Source organism: Rhipicephalus sanguineus, chromosome 5 (genome assembly GCF_013339695.2).
Source record: "Rhipicephalus sanguineus isolate Rsan-2018 chromosome 5, BIME_Rsan_1.4, whole genome shotgun sequence".
Classification (NCBI taxonomy): Eukaryota; Metazoa; Arthropoda; class Arachnida; order Ixodida; family Ixodidae; genus Rhipicephalus; species Rhipicephalus sanguineus.
This window is the reverse complement of record NC_051180.1, coordinates 59,018,610-59,042,434: the sequence shown is the minus strand read 5'-3', so window position 1 is coordinate 59,042,434 and position 23,825 is coordinate 59,018,610. Positions and strand designations below refer to the sequence as shown.

The following is a 23,825-nucleotide window of genomic DNA, read 5'->3' as shown; positions in this document are numbered from 1 at the left end:
AGCCGCCCATATTCACAACGACGACCCAGGGACACTAATGAGCTCAGGTTTTCAACAGTCTATAGACGGTCAGTGAGGCCAAAGACAGAGTCTGCCTACTGGTTTTGAAAACTTGTATAGGCGGACGCTGATGCGATGGTGTAACGTATTTTTAGCTGACGCGTTCTTTCACAATGCGAAAGCGCGGCAGTTTTAACTTGTACACCCTCCTTGGTGTGGAAAAATATGCTCCTCCCTTCAGCATTAAAAAGTCACGCACCCAGAAGGAAGGTATGTAGAGAAGCACATTTTGTCGCCTGAACCGAAGCGGAACGTCCGTAAAAAAGTAATCTTCCTCGTTACGATATTATCTAAACAAACTCCTATACGTATTTGCCGCCACTAACGTCCGGAAGGAAAAATAAGCACTAGAAATAACCGGCGCCTTTACACCCCCGTCGTATAAGCCGCGTCGCTTGCAAACACGACGGCGACACAAACTAGCATGCACGGTGCATGACGTATTGTTTTGGCTGGGCACCAGCGTGCCACGGTTGACGTTCGCCACTAAATCATCTCTCTCAGAAAGCGGAGAAGCATGATCGTTCGGCGCGTTCGTTTTTAGCCCCACGGTTTTAAGTGCGCTGACTCGGATGTTTCGCCTGGACTCCGAAATAGCTTTCCAGACCATCTAAGACTGTGGTCCCGCACCCCTTCGAATAAGAAGCAAAGAAAAAAAAAAGGCGCCCATTACACCAGAGCATTCCTTCCCTTCCTGCCATGGGCTCATAGCTTCACGAGAACGGCATTCAAGGCTATAATATCACTGGTGTTACGCCGCTAAGCTAGAGGACGCGGGTTCGGTGCAAGAACACCGGTGTGCACTTAGACTTAATGCACTTAGACTTAGAGAACCCCAGGTGGTCTAAATTACTCCGGAATCCCCACCCATACGACGTTCCTCACACCCATATTTTGACCTAGCTAATGTAAACCAGCTAGCTTCACTAATACGTTTCCTTGGCTGTGTAGCGTGATAACCAGATACCAGATTTAAGGGCACTACGTATAACACGGCCATCCACAGTGACACGAAGAGGCATACAACAAAGGGAATGATAACAAAACAAATAAAACGAACACAGTTTTATCAAGATTCCTTGCGCCCTTACGGAACCTCTTATAAACTATGTGCCTAGCACGTAATATTTCATAAATACGATATTTCATATCTAGATTTCAGAAGAGGTGGTTAACGTGGAAATTAAATAAACCCTATTACGAATGGCCATGAAAGTTACATCACGCGCACGCACGCATTACTCTTGCCTGAAATATGGTTTTGCTCGTTTTCAACTTTATCATAAGAAGCCAATCTGGCACTAATGTTAACGTTCCAACTTCTTTTTTGATGATGAAGTGGAAATACAGCACAAGGAGCTTCTTGTATAACTGACGAGAACTACAGGGCGCATGTATGTATGTATGTATGTATGTATGTATGTATGTATGTATGTATGTATGTATGTATGTATGTATGTATGTATGTATGTATGTATGTATGTATGTATGTATGTATGTATGTATGTATGTATGTATGTGCAGCGTTGGCTACATTTGCATGCTTGTATTAGCGTGTGGTAGTTTATAGAAGGCTCACTATATGCATACAAACCTTGATGGTGCTCTCGGGAAGGTTGAGCGTGGCGGCCAGCTCACACCTTCTGGGTCTGGACACGTAGTTCTCTCGGGAGAACTCCCTCTCGAGCCGCGCCAGCTGCTCGCGCGTGAAGGCCGTCCGGTAGCGACGAATCCCGCTGGCGTCCTGCGCTGCGGCGGCAGCGGCAGCCGCTGCCAACGAGGTCTCTGGACCTCCGCCTGGACATAGGTAGCACACACGTACGGTTCGGGACGCATCGCCACGGCCGGACACCGGCAAGCAAGGAGAAGCAGATAGCGACTCCGTCAGTTACAAGCGCCTACAACACATCATGGTACACTCTGTCAAATTGTTAAACCCAGATAGAAACATAAAATCGCATACGAAGAGGACAGACAAGAGGCTTGAGACGCACGAGCGCTGACTTACAACAGCGCTGTTGTTGAAGGCGGCACTCACCTGTCTCCCACTTCTCTGTCCTTGTCCCTTGCGCTCTTAGTTTCTATTATGTCTTACCAATGCATGATCAAACAGTCACATTAGTGAAAGCCAAAGGTCGCTTCACAAGAGCAGCGAATTGGGAAAGTTGGCTATATGATTCATGGTTCGGAGCGGCGCAAGGGACATCAAGACTATGTATTCGTCGTCTCTCCCTCTCTCCCTCCCTTTGTCCCTTGTGCTGCTGCAAGGGAGGTGTCCAGTGACTCGCTCTCTGCTGCACAGGTTGCGTGCACGCAGGTAAAGATATCTATAGTTTAGGTCGCGCAAACGGATGGTTACATTAAGGAATTTCTCATATAGCTCATAGCTGCTATTGAACGTGTTTCCGATAACGCGTTCTGCCGCGCCACCTCTGGAAAGTGACAAACCATTCCTGTACTCAAGATCGCTTTCCGAAGCGAATATCTTTAAACCATGAATGGTCGTGTGCATCGATAGCGCAGCAGGGCGTCTCTAGGGCACCTGAAAATCCAACATGTCTCTGTGGCCGCTCGTAGATATATGGTAGCCACATTCAAGTATATATGCGCTGGGCAAAGTTTCGCTCTCTAAGCCCCTTTAGCACCTTCCCTCATTGCATAGTAGCTACCGGACATGCGTCGAGTTAACCTCCAATTTCTCAATATCATGCAAGGACCTCGGCGCCGTAACATATTACACGGCTGTATACACAGAGCGGTCACGGTAACATACTGAATTATGACGTGTTACGTTTGTTTCACTCGCTACCTCAAAACGTTTTTCGCCTTAGCTTCGCCATAGCGCTTATACCAGAGAAATACTCGTGCACTCTTATGAGCGGGCTTTCGAGTACACAACGCGGTGATATTCGCTGTCCGCTATGTGACCGTAACGACTGCAATCAAGATGAAACATTGGCTCTATTTGGGCATACCTGGTCCTGGTGCAAATAAGATCTATGGACTACCATCATCACCAGCACAATCATCATCATTTGCGCGGTACACAATACTCTTACAGCGGATGTTTAATTGATGAATCAATGTCACAGCCAAGGGGCACCTTGGCACAACCTCCTCGGGTACAGCCGATCGGTCAGTCTATCACCTTTGAACGCTTAGTCCAAGATTTGTTCAAGCTCTCGTTCTATTGAAGAATCAATCGAAAAAGCAGTTCAATCAATCGTTAACTATTGATTGAGTGATTAATTCAAGCTTCATCAAGGCTCTTACAATCGGCTTATAATCGACAATTCCAGAACCACGCAAACGAAAAGTGATTTCCTATATCAGATTAGGTGCGGAACCCGTGATCTCGGAGGCCTAAGTGGCCTCGAACGAAAAGGGTCGTGATATACGCGTCCATTATACGGCGCGAAAACATCGAGATAAACTCCCTCACTCGTGGAAGTCGCCACCACGCCGCAGTGCGATGCTCCATGCATCAAAGCTCCAAATCGACGCACTGACATAACCAAACAAACACGCCACCGAGACACTTCGGGGCACGCCTTGAACTCAGCGTCGTATGCCACCATGGGTCTGAAAGGTCGGCACGAAAGTGCGTCGCGCGTCACTGGGACACGGCGGCGCGGCTTTATTTATAGACACCGGAGCCGCACGCCGAAGGGCCCGCGAGATGTCGTGGTCCTGAGCGAAAGATTTATCAGGCTTTGACGCCCGGGACTTGCTTGCCGACCCCACACACTACTCCCTCTACTTCCAAACACACACACATACACACCAGCTAACATTCTAGTTTTTGCGGCGACGCGCACTTACAGACGTGCGCTCCCGTTGTACAGAAGCCACCACTCATACATAAACGCACTCCACGCCCGAGTGCCCTCTCCCGTCACACTCCCCATCTCTATAATCTCAGAAAGGCGGTAGCACTGCGCTTGTCGTCGTGCGACTCGAAATGGCTGTTGTCGCGTCGCAGCCTGACAGTGTCCAGGCACGAGCTTTTGACGCGGGCACTGGCAAAACGCGAAAGCCTTTAGTATATGCAGCTAGACTATTGTTGTCGAGAGACGTTCAGATGGGTCACGTACATACGACGCGGCAGCTGCGTTGGTCATGAACCACGTCGCTATATATCAAATCAAATCGAACGATATATTTTCATAAAGTAAACTGTATACGGTCGCTTTGGGCTCAAGCTGCGGTAGCAGCCTGACATCGGCCCAAAAGACATCACGGGGTAAAAGTGTAGCGTAATACATTGCATGTGAGAATCGGCAACAACTTTAAAGCCAGTCTCAGTTATAAATAGGGCTCAGTGTTTTCGGATAAATCCGAAAAAAATCTGATAAATCTCGCGGGTAAAATTTTTGACAAGTAGTATTTATCCGATAAACTCCGAATTTAAAAGAGCATGTGCATCTTAGCAGTGCAGTGGAACGAACACAATAGAAAGGCACACGTAGACAGGACGGGCGCCCGTCCTGTCTACGTGTGCCTTTCTATTGTGTTCGTTCCACTGCGCTGATAAGATGCACATGTTCCACACCCACCAACTAGCCCAAATTTCCGCATTAAAAGAGCATTTTCAACGTTCAAAGGGCATTTTCAAAGCTGACAATCATCAATCGAAAGGAGCGCACCTCCATCAGCGGCAGCAACCTCGTAAAATATGCTTGCATCTATATTACAACAAGCTATCACGTTGTAATACGAACAAACGTAGGTGTTTTGCATTCAAGTATTTGTGCTTGTATCTACATGTGTTCGCTCGTTCAAACCTTCCAGACATATAAAATACAATTAGTGTGTTCGCATGTCCTTGTGTTCAGATATCATTTCATCTAAGATTTCGGAGTATTGAGAGTAATAATAACAATCATAGGCCCTTTATTTCTCATCAACATTAGGGAGGCTGGGAGAAAAAGCTGAGAAGCAGCTTGACTAGCTCCTGCTACCCCAAAAAGTATACACTTATTTGGCGAGTTTACAGCAGTGCGAATCAACAGCATTATTAACAGGGTAAATGAACAGGAAGTGAGAAAAAATGAAAGAATGGAGAAACTAGATTATCATCAACAATGCAACGCATTTTCATATGAAATAAAATTAATAAGAACACATTGGAAAAACTCACAATGCAAGATTAAACACCGAATTTCGGAGAATTCGAGAAGTACGGGAAATAAATTCCGATAAACGCCGAATTTCTTCCCAAAAACTAAACTCCGAAAAACGCCCTCCGAAATTCAAGAAAAATAAACTCCGAAAACACGGAGCCATAGTTATAAAGAAAACATTGGCTGTCAAAATAGCATGTCAGAAGAAAAAAAAAGTGGTACGTCATACAAACGGCGATAAAGGGAGGTCTTTTGAATATTAATTTCGCAATTTATGGCAAGTAAAACGACTCACTAGCACAGTACACTACATATTATACACCACTCAGCTACATGTGCATATAGTGCAAAGCAAAGACACTGGTAATGACAACACTGCACACATATCTCTGTTAGCACGTTGACTTCCCGACGCAATGACATTTTACGATATCACTCTCTGCTCCTTATTCTTTCAGAATTCTCTTCTGAACGAATAAGCTGTATTCATACTATCGGTGCTGCGATGATTATCTTGGCACAGTGGCATGATTGATCAACGAAAACTTTCTTAATTGTTTAAGCTGTATATAGCGCATTATTTGCCGAGTTAACCGAGACGTGATGCAGTTTTGCGATCAGCGTGTTTGTGCACAGTTTTCAGTGTTGAAACGAAGTGCTGCAGACAAGTGCCAACATGCAGAGTTCGCGTTTCACCTTCATTTGAATAATAACCGGCGACACCTTCAGTTATGCGAATGTGTGCAGAGAAGCCTCACACATTCGAACGGTACAGAGGTTCTGTACCGTTCGTAATAACGTGACAATATGTATGTGTAAAGTGCACGGAAAGTAACACCAGAGGATTATTATCCACACAACGGTCCCGGGTATAGCACCAAGCATTCGATCCCAAACGTCAAAATACCATCTTTATGGCGAGACTTAGCGCGTGGAAAACACAGATAAGAGGACACGGGACAGGCGCTGACTGAAAACTGGAGTTTATTGAAAATGTTTATTATACCATCTTTGCCTGTTTTTAGGAATCAAACTTTTCGTGCCTCGTGAACGTTCGAATACTCATCAATGTGAATATACATACATGTGATTGTTTGTTTTTTTTTTAATCAGTAGAATCCGCATGTGGCATGTACCTCTCTGAATATCTCCACTGTTACATTCGTTAGCAAACACGCATGCTTTCTGTACAGCTTACAGCTGCAAGCGGTTGGTCTGTGTTCTTCATAGCGCTCTTGGGCAAGTACTCGGGCGCGCTGTAGTGATGCAGAACTATCGGTAAATTGACTATCGATAGTATCGATAGTTTTTTGGAAACTATCGATAGTGTAAACAAACTATCGATAGTGCTACTATCGACAAAGTATCGATAGTGCAATCGCTAGTGCCATCATTAATATTACTAGCGATATTACTGCCACGCGTGTTTATATCTTTGTTTTGACGTATTCGTGTTCAGTCACCCACAAAGACTGTTAGCAACGTTTGACGCAGACCGTGCCGCAATGTTTGAGAAGCTTCGCAATTGTTTCATACCATTCTGTTAATACTACGCGCCGAACGCGAATAGTCAAGTTTATTCGACAGCTTACGCGAGCACCAGCGATAACACTGGAAGGTTTGATGACTGATGTATAAAGGACGACGCGTACCACCGATGATCAGATTACTCAACGGCTGACGACTGCTCCCGCCACTATCAGTGCGCAGTATGTATCGCTTGTATTTTGAGTTTTGATTTTCTGGACACAAGTTCGCCCAAATAAAGAGTTCCGTATTTTCCAGTCTTGCTGCAGCATTTTCCACCGTCACAACCACGGGACAATCGTATCGATAGTGGTGTGAATATTGATGACGTTGCTGGCCGGCCATATTGCCAAAATATTTGCGATAGCCTACTACCAGATTCGCTTAATTTATGAGCAATTTTTGGCAGAGAAATTATTTATTTCCGCTGTGAAAATGGCGGAATATATTCATCAATAAACTCGTATCCAAAAGCAACCAGGTACACCTTAAAATTAACTTCCTGATATTTTTTTTTTATTTTGAAATCATAAAATGCAATATCAGTTTGAAGCCGCGCAGTCCACCACATGTAAAGGCTTCCTTTCCGCTACAGCTGAACAGTTTGATCTACTTTGTGATCATGTTTTTGGACATTCAAGGACTTACTTCGTCGCCACTTCTTTCCATCATCATCATCCGCATCTTCTCTCCACTCTCTATACCACCACTCTCCCCTTTCCTACTGCTGAGTAGCAGGCGAGAACATTGATTCAGCCCGACCTCTCAGCTTTTCTGCCATAATAAACCTTTTCTCTCTCTCTTTATGATCATGTGTCAGCAAAGCACTCTGGTGAAGAACACAATCATGTCAACTTTCTTGCCTTCAGCCTGCTCCTACGGCTACACTATGTACCACGCGCGCGGGGAACCAAGTTTATTCTGCAATGAGTCCGCGCTGTTGATTTTATACTATCGATTGTACCATCGAATTTCTTACTATCGATAGCGCTATCGATAGTATTTTTCACCGTCGATAGTCCGATAGTGACTCAGCTATCGATAGTATCGATAGTACCATCGATAGTTCTGCATCACTAGCGCGCTGGCAACAGCCCTAAGCAAAACACGGAGGCGCAAACGAATTCTTTGTTTTACAGGTCGACAGTTCATGTTGCAGTGACTAGAACGCCATTCTCATTTGACAACATCATCGCACATTCTGTAAAACTGCTAGCAAACATGGAGTATATAAGTAACCATCACAACGTGTCTACAATATACGCGTACGGGAAAAAAAGAAAACCCTCACACGGACATCCCCCATTCATGCATATTCTTGGCTGTCACAGCGTGAGTGTTTACGACAAACGTAGTTTCACAATCCTCATGCACCTCATAAAAATTCTGTTTCCCGCAGTTATTTCTTCATTTCCAACCCCGTTCCCTTGTGTGTATACTAGTGATGCAGAACTATCGGTAAATTGACTATCGATAGCATCGATAGTTTCTTTGAAACTATCGATAGTGTAAACAAACTATCGATAGTACTACTATCGATAAACTATCGATAGTCGAATCGGTAGTACCATTGGTAATATTAGTAGTGATATTACTGCCACGAGTGTTTATTGCTTTGTTTTGATGTTTTCGGGTTTCACCCACAGACTGTTAGCTGCGTTTGACGCAGACCACGCCGCAATGTTTGAGAAGTTTCGCGATTGTTTGACATTTTAAGGTTACGCGCCGGACGCGAATATTCAAGTTTATTCGAGAGCTTACGCGAGCAATTGCGATAACACTGGAAGGTTTGATGACTGATGTATAAAAGACGAAGCGTTCCACCGATTGTCAGATTACTCGACGGCCGGCGACTGTTCTCGCTGCATTCAGTGCGCAGCGTGTATCGCTTGCATTCTGAGTTTTGATTTTCTGGGCACAAGTTCGACCAAAAAAAAGAGCTTCGTATTTCCCAGTCTTGCTGCAGTATTCTTCACCGTCACAACCACGTGACAAACTATCTGTAGTGGTGCGAATAACGATGCTATTGCGGGCTGGCCAAATTGCCAAAATATTTGCGGTAGCCTACTACCAGCTTCGCTTAACTTATGAGGAAATTTTTATCGAGAGAAATTATTTGCGCAGTGAAAATGGCGGCATATGTCCATCAATAAATTAATATTTAAAAGCAACGAGTTACATCTTACAATTAACCAACTTAGTTCTTGATGATTTTTTATTTTGCAATCATCAAATACAATATAAAACTGAAGCCGCGCAGTTCCACCCCATGTAACGGCTTCCTTTCCGCTACAGCTTAATAGTTTTAATTTATGACCATGTGTCAGCGAAGCACCCTTGTGAAGAACGCAAGTATGTCAACTTTCTTGCCCTTCAGCCTGCTCCCCCGGCTCCACTATGTACCACGCGCGCGCGGAACCAAATTTATTCTGCAATGAGTTCGCGCTGTTGATTTTAAACTATCGATAGTACTTACAATCGATGGCACTATCGATAGTATCTTTGACCACCGATAGTTCGATAGTGACTCAACTATCGATAGTATCGATAGTACCATCGATAGTTCTGCATCACTAGTGTATACACGTCGACATCGCGTTTTTGTATATATTGCACGGCCAGTTCACAGAGTATACGATCGACGCACGCTTGTACATATACCGTGGGCACTTGAACCAAAGATAAAGTCATTGTGTGAGTCTCAAGAATGGAGCACACGCACACACGCCACGGCGGGATACCGAGATGCACGCGGCCAGCTGGTTGACTACTCCGAAAGGGTTGGCCTTCACTCGCGGTGGATGATGAATGATGCCCCACAACGCGCCCTCCGATCCCGAGTGAGATGTGCGTCAACTTTTACAAACTGTATACACACGGGAGTGTATGCTCTCACCTGCCTGGCCACGTGACTGATTCCGCCCACGTTGTACGATACACGCGCGCATATACTTGGCATCTTGTCATGTCGTGCACCTATACATGTGCCACACACCGTGTTTGAGAAAGACGCAATCTCAACTTTCATCAGGAGCGCGTACGTCTTCTTTCGGGTTCGAGAGACTGACGTTACGCGCTCAGAAAATATCATGAATGGAATGATAAGCCGTAAACATATATACGTGTCACGAACAAAACACAGTCTACTTATAGGTGTCACGAATCAGTTCGTTTTCCGAAGACTGCGTTTCGTCTTTAGCAACATTTAATACACTAAAAGGAAGACAAAGCGGGTGGGATCATACAAAGCATAGGCGTACGCACAGGGGAGGGAGGCGGGGGGGGGGGGGGGCGGGGGTTGCCCCCTTAGTCACCTAAGGGGGAATGCAAAGTCTGCCCCATACTTTTACCAAGTCAGACCTGTCCCGTCACTGTTTGAAGAGTGGGGTTATGTCATGCAGGTTTTTGGACGCTAATGGCGGCCGAAGCCCCTGATGTTGCATTCCAAGCATAGGCGTGCGCACAGGGGGCAGGGGGAGCGGCAGCCCCCCCTAATCCCCTAAGAGGGGGGGGGGGCGCAAAATTTGCCCCGTACCTTGACCCTTATAGTCACCTAAGAGGGGGGGGGGCGAAATCTGCCCCATACATTGACTTAGTAGGGTGGGGGGGGCGCTGCGATGAACCTTCGCCCCCCCCCCCCTGATAGGGAACCCTGCGCACGCCTATGATTCCAAGAACTGTTTACTTGCCATCTTTACTCCGGGTAAGCCAGGGACCGAAGGCAGGCCATTGTGAGAGGCACGTCATCGCTTCATTTTCATTTTTTCATCCATTGTGGAACATGTTGTCTTTTGGACTGAACCAAAAGGGGGTTGGTGGGGGGGCGCTTCAATGAAACATTGCCCCTCCCTCTTTCCCCTGCTCCTGACGTTGAACCCTACGCACGCCTATGATACAAAGTGTTCAGAGCACATCCAGTAGATACCCTATACTTGTGCTAAAGGGCACAAACGAAGAAGCACACTTTCTTTATGCAGTAAACGCTGTTTCGTTCGTACGCACTTCGCGCACCAAGAGAAAGAAAAGTCGGACCTGACTAATGACAGTTCAGCGCGCGGTTATGGCGCACGTGTAAAACGTGAGGGAGGTCCGCCCCTTTTACAACTTTCTCAGATTCTCTTCACTATCTCAGCAGGCTACCGCCAGACGCAGCCAGCAGCGCTCCACTGTACCGCGCGCAACGCGTGCGTGCCACACAGAGCGCAGCTCGTGAGTGTCATACCAGGGTCCCTCATAAAGAACTCTGCAGGTCATACTGAGAAGCGAAGCCTCAGTACCATCCTCGGAAGAAGGTATACTGCGGCACACAGGAGGTGGCGCATGCAACGTCACCGCCACGTATATAGACGCACCCACAACACGAGCGCACACAGCGCGAGAGAGATGCATCGATTGAAATGCGCGCGAGAGTCAATGGCGGCTCCTGTTCGTCTCGCGAGGCGCCTTGTTCCCCAATGGTGATGGATGAGCATCCCGCCCACCCACGCGCACGCGGCTCCCGCCGCGGTACACCTCCCCGACGAGTCTTCGTCGGCAGCCGAGCGGCTGCGCGAGGAGGCAGGCAGGCGCCTTCGGGAAAACGCGGGGGATCCCGAGATCACGCTTCCTAGAAACCGAGCCACCGGCGTGCAATGCTGGGCTTCGGACCCTGTAGGTTTTATACAGTTCGCGTGCCGGAACACCATAGTGCTGCACCATTTATCTGAGCTTCAGCCCTCCGCGCTCTTTTGCAACTGCATTGGATGGTGCCTTATGAATGACAATGAGGCCGAGGAAAGCACGGAAAAAAAAAAAAAAAATATATATATATATATATATATATATATATATATATATATATATATATATATATATATATATATATATATATATATAGCCACAATGTGATTATGAGGCACGCCGTAGTTGAGGACTCCGGACATTTCGACCGTCTTGTGTTCTTTGACGTGCACTGACATAGCACAGAACACGAACCTCTAGCACTTCGCCTCCTTCGAAAGGCGCCCACCGCGGCTTGGATCGAACCCGCGAACTTCGGGTCAGCAGCCCAGCACGGTAACCACTATATCCCTTTCAGCCCTGAATTTTCTGTAGGGCAGAAAAAAAAATTGATTTGCTTTTCTAGTAAGAGGCTATTAAAAAGCACGCAAAAAAAATTAAGAAAGAGATAAGTGCATGGGAGAACCATGTCCAGTGGGATTTATTTGTGGCACTTACGGGTACGCACATTCTGCTCTCTTTCTTGAAAAAAATGTTTTCGGCCCTGTCAGAATTCTCAGCATGCTCCTGTTTCATTTTTTTATGGCTGGGCTTCAAGATTGTCGCGTGCCGCTCCCTAATTTTTTTTTTTTCTCCATGTTTAGCACGATGTGCGCCAATTGCATCTTAGTGTCCAGTGTACTGGACATAAACACTTCCTCGCACTGCGAGCAAACTTCTGATTACAAAGGCTACCTTTTCACAACACTGTTATAAGAGGACAATAGAGGGCTCGCATGATATAAATTATTTGAATTCCACGAAGATAGCTGCTAAAATAAGTTCGCATACTTGAGCACACCGAGCGCACGAGTTACATCGTGGTCGACACCATTACTCTGAGGCGCCCCCATAAGAAAATGCAACTGAGGGAAGAACTACATTAAAAACGATATTTCTCGCTTCTTAGGGAAGCTGCAAAAGTGGTTTCTGTTCTGATTATAGCTTTGCTTGCTTTTTTGCGTCGCTTTTTTTTATGTCCAGTACACTGGTCGTGGGGTCGGAAAGGGATATACCACCGAGGCGGGCACCTTCCTTTAACTGTAGTGCAGTAATTATGACATCATTGGAAATGGATTAGAGCGGACGAAAAAAAAAAAAAAACGACTTGCCGTCCGTGGGGACCGAACCCAAGACCTTAAGATTTACGAGACCGATGCTCTATCAATTGAGATACGACGGCGGTCGTTGCTTCGTGCGTGTCATCCTCGGAGTGTTAGCCAGCCACACTCGCCATGGCAAACTTTTTTTTTTTCGCCGGCAAGCGTCACGTAACACGCGATCTTTTTACGAGCTGGGAGCTAATAATCCCTGGCAACCAATAATTAGCTGGCCCGTAATTAGCTGGCACCTAATTACGAGCTGGCAACCAATAATCCATAACATGCTATATGCCTAAAGACATCCAGTGTGCCCGCAACGAGGTTGCGAGAACTTTCCTGAGCGTTGGTCCTTCACAATCTTTAGTCGCATAGGCGGAGAGTACGGGAAGGCTGAGGGGCTCGCCCCCCCCCCCCCCCCCCGAATGGTTTCATGGGGGACCCGAGCCTCTTCCCCCCCCCCCCCTAACGCCGGCCTGAAAAATTTGTCAAGATCTTGGCTTTGCTAGGTCCCCGTCCACTGAGAACGAACTGTTGGCCGTGTTGTCCGGTAGCTATTTCACAGGGGGCTGTTCATGCCCGCTTCTTTTTCATTTCAGGCTTTTAAAATTCGACGAGGGTGGCGATGCGGGCTTGTTGGTTGGTCATACTTGAATGAGTTGAGCGCATAAAATTCGGATCATGGACAAGTGACGAGTGAAACATTCAGTTGAAAATGCCCCTCAAAAGGATTTGTACGTGCAGAATACGTTGAGTCTTGAATCGCGTAGCGACTGGTTTTCAGAAAACAAAAAATGCCACTGAGAATACAAGGCAATCCCAACGCAATCAGTCGGGGAATGTTTTCGCACAGACTTGCTCTCCAATAAAAAAAAAAAAAGGCAATTTCCTGGTTGCCTACAAATAGGTACACTTCGACATGCCTACCCATAAAAGTTGCCGAAAAAAGATGGTACGCATTTTTTATTTATCAGCAAAAGGCTTTACTACCAGTTGGGTTACCTAAAAGCAACTCAAATACTCATCCAGAAAACAACCTTCGACGGAAAAATTCGTAAACCAGCGTCGCATTAGGTGTAGTGGTAGCAAATGGCATTTTCTACCATATGATAATTATTTTTGGCCGTCTTAAAATGTATATTCACTGGCATAATTAAAGCTTCCTGTGCCAGCATTACTCCATTCTCTCCTGCCTGGTGCATGTTTTAACAGGTAAGTAAAGCATGTCAATAAAAAAATTCGGCAGGTCCCACGCATTGTCAGAATCGATTTTATGCTTTGCAGTCAGTGAGTTGCAGCCTTATACAACCTTTTTCGCTTTAATTGGGAAGTCGGGCTCTGACCCTTCCTATATATATATATATATATATATATATATATATATATATATATATATATATATATATACGTGTGTGTGTGTGGAGAGAGAGTGAGAGAGAAATGTGGAAGAGCCAGTGCGGCCCCCGCCCCCTCCGGGAAAGTGAAAACTCTCCGCCTATGTTTAGTTGATTATTAATCGTGTCGATTGTTTCTTCCACAACAGTGAGCAGGGAAGAGAGCACGTCTAACGGAATAAATTAAATGAGAAGGTGTCTACCGGATGAAACCTACGAACGACTGCTGCGCATAGCATTCCTGTACCACCGAGCTGGTTCATTCAGAGGAGAGAGAAAGACCCGCAGACAACGCAACACGTCGTTCGCAAGGCGTACACAATTTGTACTTCCAGGCGTTTGGTCACTTCGAGTAATAATTCTATAAACCACAGTCGCGACCTCGAGTTCTGCTTCTACTTTCCGCGCTGCAAAAGTAGTTTTATAACCCCCAATCTTATTTCTTTTAAATATTATTGTAAATGCGGAGCACTTTAGGGGTCCGGCCTGTCGCATGCTGTCGTAGCTTGGCGTAACGCAGGCAAAACCACGAATATAGTAGCATAGCAACAGTACTGAAAGTTGGGCGAGTTGGTACTCATTCATGACTTCTTTTGCGCAAAACGTACACGGACACAAGGAAACACCCGTGTCCGTGTACACAAGGTACACGGACACAAGTCTGCCTCTGTTTTCCTTGTGTCCATGTACGTGTTGCGCAAAGGAAGTCATGTGTAGCATAGCCATCGGTAGCAATCCAAGCATATTGAGTACTCGCTCGCGCCAAGGAGAAGTCTTCTTCCTCTTGTTCTTCGAGCGCCTTGATGATGATAAGTGCGAAGCACTTTAAGGGCCCGACAAAAGAACGCATGAAAATACAAAAAGAGGAAGAAAGTGAGAAATAGAAAGAGAAGGAAAGGGGAAAAATAGGAAGAAATATAGAAAGAGCCAGAAAGAGAAAGAAATAGATAAAGAGAGAGGAACAAATAAATAGGAATAAAGGAAGAAAAAAAAAGACAGAAAGAACGGAAAAAGAGAAAAAGAAAGTGAGAGAGGAGGAACGAAGGGGAAGACAGGTTGGAAACAAAGAAGGCTGTCCAGCTCCGCACTTCCTTCAGGCTTGGCGCCCCTAGCGCGAAACTGCCTTAACATTTTTTTTTTAAAGAACGTCCACTTGTAGCGAGCTTTCTGACTTTGTTTGATATTTTCGTTCTTCATTATTGTCTCATTTTTAGTCATCTTACGCCGTAATCATTTGAAGCAGCACGCAAGGCACGTGGTTGGACGAACTGTCTCTAGCTTTCAAGAAAGTGTTATTCCTCTAATAACGAAACCACTTCAATGGAAAAAGTAGCTTATATGAGAGTATTAACGAAACAGAAGCAACGCGTTCTGATATTATACTGTTGTGGGGAGACGAAGCTTTGCTCCTGAGGCAAAAAAACATTCATCTGCGATGCGGGGAGCATCGCAGTTTCGGAAGGTGTGCGGATGATTCGCAAAGAAGCGGTTGCTGTTCCTTTATGTTTTCAGCGAGAGACAAGTTTAAAGGCCAACTCCGGCGATTTTTCGAGGTAATGGATCTCAATAAAATTCGCTGGGTACGTTCCTTTTCACGTTCCCATTATTCATGTCAAATTACAAGCTGGAGACATACGCAGATTCATTACAAATGAATTTTATTGATTGCCCCGACTTTCCCCAACTCGCTTCCCAGAATTATTGGCAACATTGTGTGCCTGACGTCATTTTTGTTAAAGCGGAAGTAGTGACGGAACCGAGGGGCCACTAGATCGTCTGCTATCAGCAAGGCAACAATTGCATGTGTTTGGCGAGCGCTTCGTTGGCAGGGCGTGTGAATTTCAGTTCCTTGTGGTAAAGCGTGCGATGGGTGGCAAGTGGTGTTGCGTTGTGGGCTGCACACGATTCCCCATTGGCAGTCACAAAACACTCGCACCTAACAATTACCCTGCGTCTTTATATTAAGAGATAGCTATGCCAATTTACCGCACTTTCCGTGCGGTAATACCATACCGGCTAAAGAATGCACATGCGTGAACAATCTAGTAACCTTGGTGCGAAAAGGTGGCTCGTACTTGGCTTATATTAAATTCCTGCGGTCCTATACCAACGCGACGTTGAACGCCGCTATTGCCATACTTGTGCACTCTTCCCATAGCAATATTAAGAAGCTTCAGTTTGTCCGCAAACTTCTCAGCGATAGCATTTTACGCAATCACGGCCCCATAAACTTGAGCCGCCTGGACAGCTGGCGCCATCTGGCGGTAGAATGCGCATCCAGACAAGCAAGGAACTAAACAGGTGTGTCCACTTCATCGAAGAGGAATGGAATGGCGATTTTCGTTGGCCATAAATGCGTCGGAATCGCGGTTGTCATTTTCCGGCAGCTCCGAGGAGCTTGTGCACGTAACACGGTCAGTCACACACAAGATATATTTCCGAGGGAGTCACCTTTCCCCTGAGCGTCTGCTCTTCGCCGCTTTCGCAGCTTTCATACTACGCGCTGGCGGGACCGGCATGCCTTGCATGATTTCTGGTTTTTACCTACTTATATACGTCACGCGAAGACAGTATGCTCGGTTGGGTTTCGGTGTTGCGGTTTTTTGCTTATTTAAAATTATTCTCCAATTTTCAGAGTATTCTGCTATCGGGCCCGTGACAGGAGCGTCTCAGGAACATAAAAGCACCATTACTTTGGCATGGCCGAAAAAATCGCCGGAGTTGGCCTTTAAGCGATGTATGGTGAGACGGTGCATGCACGGAAAGGGTCGCTCAGGCGCAGTAATTGCCGGCCAGGTCTGCCAAGCTAACCCCGCCTGTGGTAGCATCACCACCACCACCATCGTACTAAAATCCAAAGTGCAACCGATTTTAGTCTTGACGCAGTCTGCATCGTTCACGGGACAATAACTATTAGAGAGTTTTAGCAAGTTACGGAAATACGGTGACGCAGTACGGTAGCGTTCCTCCTTTACCGCTGGTTGCGCTCTTGCCTCTCCCCGTTCCAGTGACAATGCGTACCCCAAACGACAGGTGTCTCGCTAACAATGCGTGGGATGACGGGCAACAATGAGGCGTGACAACCGTATACAGTAACTTTTGGAAAAGCTTTTGTGGTGTTGGGGTGCTTTCACCGGCAAAAGGTCGATGACCTGGAAAGGAGGAGCGGTACCGTCATACGGTAGCGTATTTGCGTACCATATTTACGTAACTTGCTAAAATACTCTAGTACAAAAGCTTTTTCAAAAATTACAGTGGGGTTGTCCCGCCTCATTGTTGCCCGTCAGCGAACGTATTGTTAACGAGACACCTGTCGGTTGGGGTAGGCATTGTCACTGGAACGGGGAGAGGCAAAAGCGCAACCGGCGGGAAAGGAGGAACGCTACCGTACTGCCTCACCGTATTTCCGTAACTTGCTAAAACTCTCTATTCAAAGCCGAACTCGTTTCCGAAGGACGACAAGAAAATAAGCATATCGCCTTTTGGGCATTATGAAAACGCTGAAAGTGCGCTTCTCCACCCGCCTACTATGACCAAACCAAGACCGCGGATCTCGGTCTACTGTTGCAAATGAACTACCTAATTAAGGCTTTGGAAATTTCGACCACCTGCGGTTCATTAACTTGCACATAAATCTCTGTCATTTCGCCTCCATCGAAATGAGGCCGCCGCGGCCGGGATTCAATCCCGCGACCTTCGGGTCAGCAGTCGAGCACCATAACAGCAAGACCACCGCGGCGGGTAATTGAACTGCCTGAAACATATGAGTGGAATCGGTTCTGCCACCTGCCGTTCCCCGCAATGCTTTCAAAGCGCGGGCCGCAGCTTTAGCAGAGCATATTTTTCATTGACGTCACAGTGGTCGCCATTTCGGAGCACTATAGCTGGCTGAGGTGCTGCGTGAACTCTTGCTCGAACGCGCGGAGAAAGGAACGGTGACATCAGATTAGTGCCGGTTCCCCCTCGCATTCCTTTGTGTCCCCCTGGCGAACAGAAGAAAGCGGGGAGAGCACAGAAATACGCGGGGACTAAACAACTCTGGCCTCCCCCGCACTCGAGACAGACGGTACGATTTTCCATCCGATGCGACGTCCGACGCGATGGTGCGGCAGCCAGAATGGTGGCGGTCCGATGCGATGAAAGGTCACCACTAAGCTGCCGCACCGCCGCGTCGGCCGTCGCATCGCATGGAAAATCGTACCGTCTGTCTCGCGCTTAATGAGATAAAAAGTCCCGGTGGCCGCCATGTTGAGGCACCCAGCGCAGAGAACCTGTCTGTGACGTCACGTGAAAACTATGCGAGACCACAGGTCGGCAAAAAATGTGGAGCTCACTCGGACTCAGACTCACCAAAATTTTCCTCAACCGGACTTACTCGGACTCAAACTCACCAAAACATTTTTCACTCGGACTCATTCAGACTCACGGCTCGATATAAGTCTTAGTGAGTCGACTCATGAGTCCGCTAGCGTATAAATAGCTTTTCCGACCATGGATTCAATGCTCTTTAACACCAATATCTCGCGTAATCGGTGCTCTACTTGGCACCTTTTGATCTTGTACCTTTATATACGAGTTACCAGTGGTTCGAATTCAGTAGGACATTTTTATAGAATATTGAGCTGGCGTATGGACGCTATAGGGCGTCCAAATATGTGAGTAGACGATGCGTATAAACGTGAGCCGACGTAGGGCTGTTAGTAATGCTGAAGTTGATTAGATAGGACCGTAGGTCGGCAAAAAATGTGGAGCTCACCCAGAGACTCACTCAAGAAATGTATCTTGCGTTTAGGGCTCACTAGGACTCAGACCCACCAAAAGTTTCTTCAAGTGGACATTTCCTCACGAATATGTTCGTCAACCCTCCTCACTCGGACCCAGACTCACTAAAATTTTCCTCAACCGGACTCACTCTGATTGATCGAGTGTCACGAAAGTATAACTCAGCCGGACTCACGAAAATGCAATCAGCCGGGCTCAGACTCACCGAAACTTTTGTCAGCCAGAATCACTCGGACTATTTAACAAATCTCCTCTGTGATACCATTCTCTATCCTCATATCAGCGCATAGACCCCCTCCCCTCTTTTTACCGTTACGTCCAACTCCTGCCCACCCCCTCCTCTCCCTCAAAGAGCTAAGCGCGTCCAAGAAGCGATACTCTATGGCTAAGCACCTGCCCAACACCTTCTAGACTAAAGTCCCTAGATTTTTCCTTTTTACTTAAGTACCGACAACTGCCTCCTTTCACGGCCCTCTCTCACGCGCAACTGGCGTCCGACGCCATTTTCTTCCTAACTTGGAAGATTTACAAAGCCGCATCTTTCAGCGGACAATATGCTACCGCGACCCCCTGTCATTAGTGAATGGGGGACGCGTTTCACCAGGTGCTGGAAAAGAGTTAGGAAGAACATGGCTACCGAAAACGAGCGTTAGCCAATGAGATTCATCGCCAGCGCTTCAATGGTTGTCGGTACTTAAGAAAGAACAGGGAAAAATCTAGGGACTTTACTCTAGACTAGCTAAGGCCTCTCCACTCCTCGGTGACGTCATCACCCTACGACGAGCGTGGAGGACGCGTTTTCAGAAATGCCCATTGCTGCGCGCTCGTTCATGTACTTAAGGCGCGTTGTGATGGGGGAAAGCGTGAACGGATAGATTCACAACTTGTGAATCTATCCGTTCATGCTTTCCCCCGTTTCCCGAAAGCGCCGACAAAGCAGCTCCGTCGTATAGTGTGGTGACGTAGGCGCTAGGAGAGGAGGATATGAACAGGTCTTAGCTAGTCTAGAAGGTGTTGATCCGCTACGCTTCGTTGTTCCAAATGACACTACTCTTTACCTTGCTGTACTATACGCGTCCCTTCTCATGACCCTTGGCTAAGCTTTTTTTTTGTGCTCGCCAGCTGTGGGTGAGCAGGGCTTTAGCGAACCTAACCACATTCCAAAATCAGTTACTGCAAGCTTCGCTTGAAAAACAACCACGCACATGCACGTTGCCATGCACGTTGCCACGTGCACGTTGCTATCCATTGCCATTGCGAAAAATGTGCCAAGGAGCCAGGGTGTGAAGCTCGTCGTTTCTTTTAGGGGCGAAGCTCCTAAAGCCGTGGGTTTGTCCCTCCTAGCTCGTACGTGACCGCCTATGCCGTGCGTATGTGCCAGTGGTGATGGCAACGAAGCAGCGCGAGTGTTCTTGGCCCAGCGCAGGGACGAAGAAGACGTTGCAGTTCTTTCTCTGATCGATAAAGCGTGTTTGTTTGTCGTGCTCAGTGTCCTCGTCGATCCCACGTCGTTACACTGGTGGAGGTGCGGGGTAAGCTTCATGCTTGGCACTCCATCGCGGAGCCGACAATCGAGCCCGGAATCGCCACCACGCGTCGAAACACCGGTCCACCGATTCAGTCGCCGTCTGCTAGTCGCCGTCATGACCGTGTACCTCGCACAAAACCTGTCTGTCGGGGACGTCAAGTCGTTTATAGAGGCTGCGTTACGTGACTACGACAACAAGTACAAGAACCATCCGTTTGTGCTGGTTGGGGACTTCAACGTGGACCTCATTGCCAATGACTGGATCGTGCAGCACATGCTTTCCAAATACGCACTCAGATGTATCCATATGCAACCTACCACGATCCGAGGGACGTGCATAGACTTAGTGTTTGCAAACTTCCCACTGCAGCCAGTACAAGAACCTCTCTCGCTTCATTTAACGGACCATAAAGCCGTCATAATGAAGGGACCTCGCAATCCAGCCGACATGACAACGACGAAATGAAAAGAACAAACGAAGAAACGAAACAACAAACGAACAAGAACCAAATAAAAGTTGATTTTGTATAATATACGCACAGTCTTACGTCTTTCTAATGATGTAATGGGCTAACTTTCACAGGAGAGTTACGGTTTACCGATTATCTCCCCCTCTCGAGCTTCGCCCACTTATCATCATTCATTCCGTGGATATGGCGTGATTTTTTTGTACTCTCCCTGCATTCTTCAGGATGTGTAAAGAGTGCGAAAGCACTCATTCTTTACACATCCTGAAGCTTAGGTACACAAAACTTGAGCCTGAGAAAGCACGTGCCGTCCACGATATGATTATAACTACGATACGATTATGAGAGACGCCGTAGTGGAGGGCTCCGGAAATTTCGACCACCTGGGGTTCATTAACGTGCACCCAAATCTAAGTACATGGAACTGAACAGCATGTGTGCTGGGAACATCACAGAAATATCTGATACAAAGAGATTCAAGAATTCGAAGATGTCGTTAAATTTTAAAGGCTGAAGGATCAGGAACTGAAGGGAAGAGGGCGAGAAGGCGAAGACACATTCATTCGCAGTAAGGTCTATTCATAGGCGTGCGCAGGGTTCCCCATCAAGGGGAGCGAAGGTTCATCGCAGCGCCCCCACACCCTACAAAGTCAATGTATGGGGCATATTTTGCACCCCCCCCCTCCTTAGGTGACTAGAAGGGTCAATGTACCACGATATGATTATCGTGGTACATTGACCCTTCATTGATTTTGCGCCCCCTTCTTAGGTGATTAGGGGGGGCGGCCGGCCCCCCCCTGCCCACTCCCCCCCCCCCCCCCCCCTGTGCGCACGCCTATGGGTCTATCTATTTTTTCAAGGTAGCGCACTCTCGTTCTCTTATCGCATAAACGCGACAGAGGGGAACCAGTGTTCTTTAAAAAGGACTCTTGCGAAACGTATTTGCACGTGAGTAAATGTTCGGCAATACAAAGATAATTGTGAAAACTGAACATTTTGCTGCATTTGCTATCGCCGGTTTCACCCATACCCGACCTATAGTACGAGCGAGCTGGAACGGTGCCGCTTTCATTGTTGTCAAAACCGTCCGAGAAAACGTAGGCGGTAATGACACGTTGCTTTTTGTTTCGTCTAACTTAAATATAAGTATCAAGCATTCTATTCTAAATGACTTCAAGAAGTTTACACGAAGCAGCAAAATGATCGACTTACGTCCACCGCGATGTTATAGCGGTTACGGTGCTCGGCTGCTGACCCGAAGGCAGCGGGTTCGATACCGGCCTTGGTGGTCGCATTTTGATGGAGGCGAAATTCTGGAGGCCTGTGTACTGTGCGATGTCAGTGAACGTTAAAGAACAGCAGATGGTAAAAATTGCCAGAACCCTCCACTACGGCGTGCCTCATAATCATATCGTGGTTCTGTCACGCAAAAACCCCGATATTGATGATCGACTTACGTCGCAAAGCCTCCCTCGATGGCAGAGTTCTTCCCGATACGACGCAGCCATCTCCCCCGCACTTTGGTGTATCCTTTTCCTCGTGGAACAAAAAACAACAAAAAAAAAGGCTTACCTCCTGCAACTTCGTTTGAGGATCCAACAGCATAGTAAGTCGGCATCGCGCTGCAAATGATGCCTCCTTGCAAAATGTAAGGAGCCTTGTTCCACGGACAGTGGTTATACGCTCCCTCGTGGTGCCGTTTTATGGCCAATGAAATTCGCGGGGTCATCGGACGTTATTGTCACAAGTTGAGCCTGGTCCAATACATAGCTTGCATTGACGTCACCGTGGCCGCCATCTTTGTGAACAAACTGAGACGCAGGGCAGGGTGAACTCTACTCGAACGCGCGGAGCTAAAGTCCCTAGATATTTCCCTGTTCTTTCTCATTGGCTAAAGCTCGTTTTCGGTAGCCATGTTCTTCCTAACGCTTTTCCAGCACCCGGTGAAATGCGTCCCCCTTTCACTAATGACAGGGGGTTGACGGGAGGAGAAAGGCGCGTCGCGTTATCATATTGTCCGCTGAAAGATGCGTGGCTAATGTACTTGGACGCACATGGCTTTGTAAATCTTCCAAGTTAGGAAGAAAATGGTGGCAGACGCCAGCTGCGCGTGAGAGAGGGCCGGGAAAGGAGTAAAAAGGAAAAATATAGGGACTTTACGCGGAGCAAGAAACGGTTCATGACATCAGATTAGTACCGGTGCTCCCTCCAATCCTTTGTGTTCCAATCCTTTTTACGAGCTGGCAGCTGACGCAGGTTCGGTCCTAGCCGGCGGCAAGTTATCTTTTCGTCAACTTTCTTCACATTTGCATCATATTCACCACAATAACACCCCCTTTACTTTCCTTGGCTTTCTAGTCTGTTAGTTCTCATTAATGTTGTGTCTCATTAAAACGAAACACTCGAATGCGTCTCCTATTGGCACACTGTTCTTTCATGAATGTCATCCACTCCTCAATACTCTGAGGAGTGTGACGACGATCAATTTGGTCTTTTGTCTTCCCACTCAAGAAAGCCATGGAACGTCATTTCAAATTTATTTATTTCGCAACAACGTGCTGACCTGTGTTGCCCTCTACGGAGCAGACCCTGTACGACGGAAAGCCCAAGTTCGAATGACACTGACTGGTTTCCACATATGTTTCAGAAGCGTGAAGGCACACTCACTCACACACTCTTGCTGATTTTTCTTGCGGGCAGTGACGTATACGGACTCCTAACATAGCAGGAAGCTCGTGTCTCTGACTAAATGAGGGATAAGGGAAGACTTGTTTCTTCCTTGGTGCCGCGGTAATGACCAGGCTTATTTCAATGACATTCTACTTAGCAAACTAACAGATTGGGCTAGTTGGTTTTCCATTTTTGCAAAAGTGGCATAGCGCGAAGCACGACGGAGGACACATCAACGAGGAAAACGAGCGCCCACTTCCAACTGAAGGTTTATTGTTTCCCACACACATAGGAAAAACAGAAAAAAGAAGAAAGAAAGAAACAAGGAATGCTCATTGAAATATTCAAAAAGATTCCCTCGCATCGCCCTCACATTCCTGGCGTCTTCCAGGAATGCTAACTCCGTTAGTGATAGG

General features: G+C 47.0%; 1 protein-coding gene across 1 annotated transcript in view; it reads right to left on the bottom strand.

Moving 5' to 3' along the window:
• LOC119393686 (homeobox protein vab-7) overlaps nt 1-23,825 on the bottom strand; it is a 47,043-nt gene that overhangs the window by 2,976 nt on the left and 20,242 nt on the right. Inside the window, exon 2 of the mRNA XM_049415949.1 lies at nt 1,655-1,857. Within this exon, the coding sequence (XP_049271906.1) occupies nt 1,655-1,857 (203 nt within the window). The remainder of the gene's footprint in view (nt 1-1,654; nt 1,858-23,825) is intronic.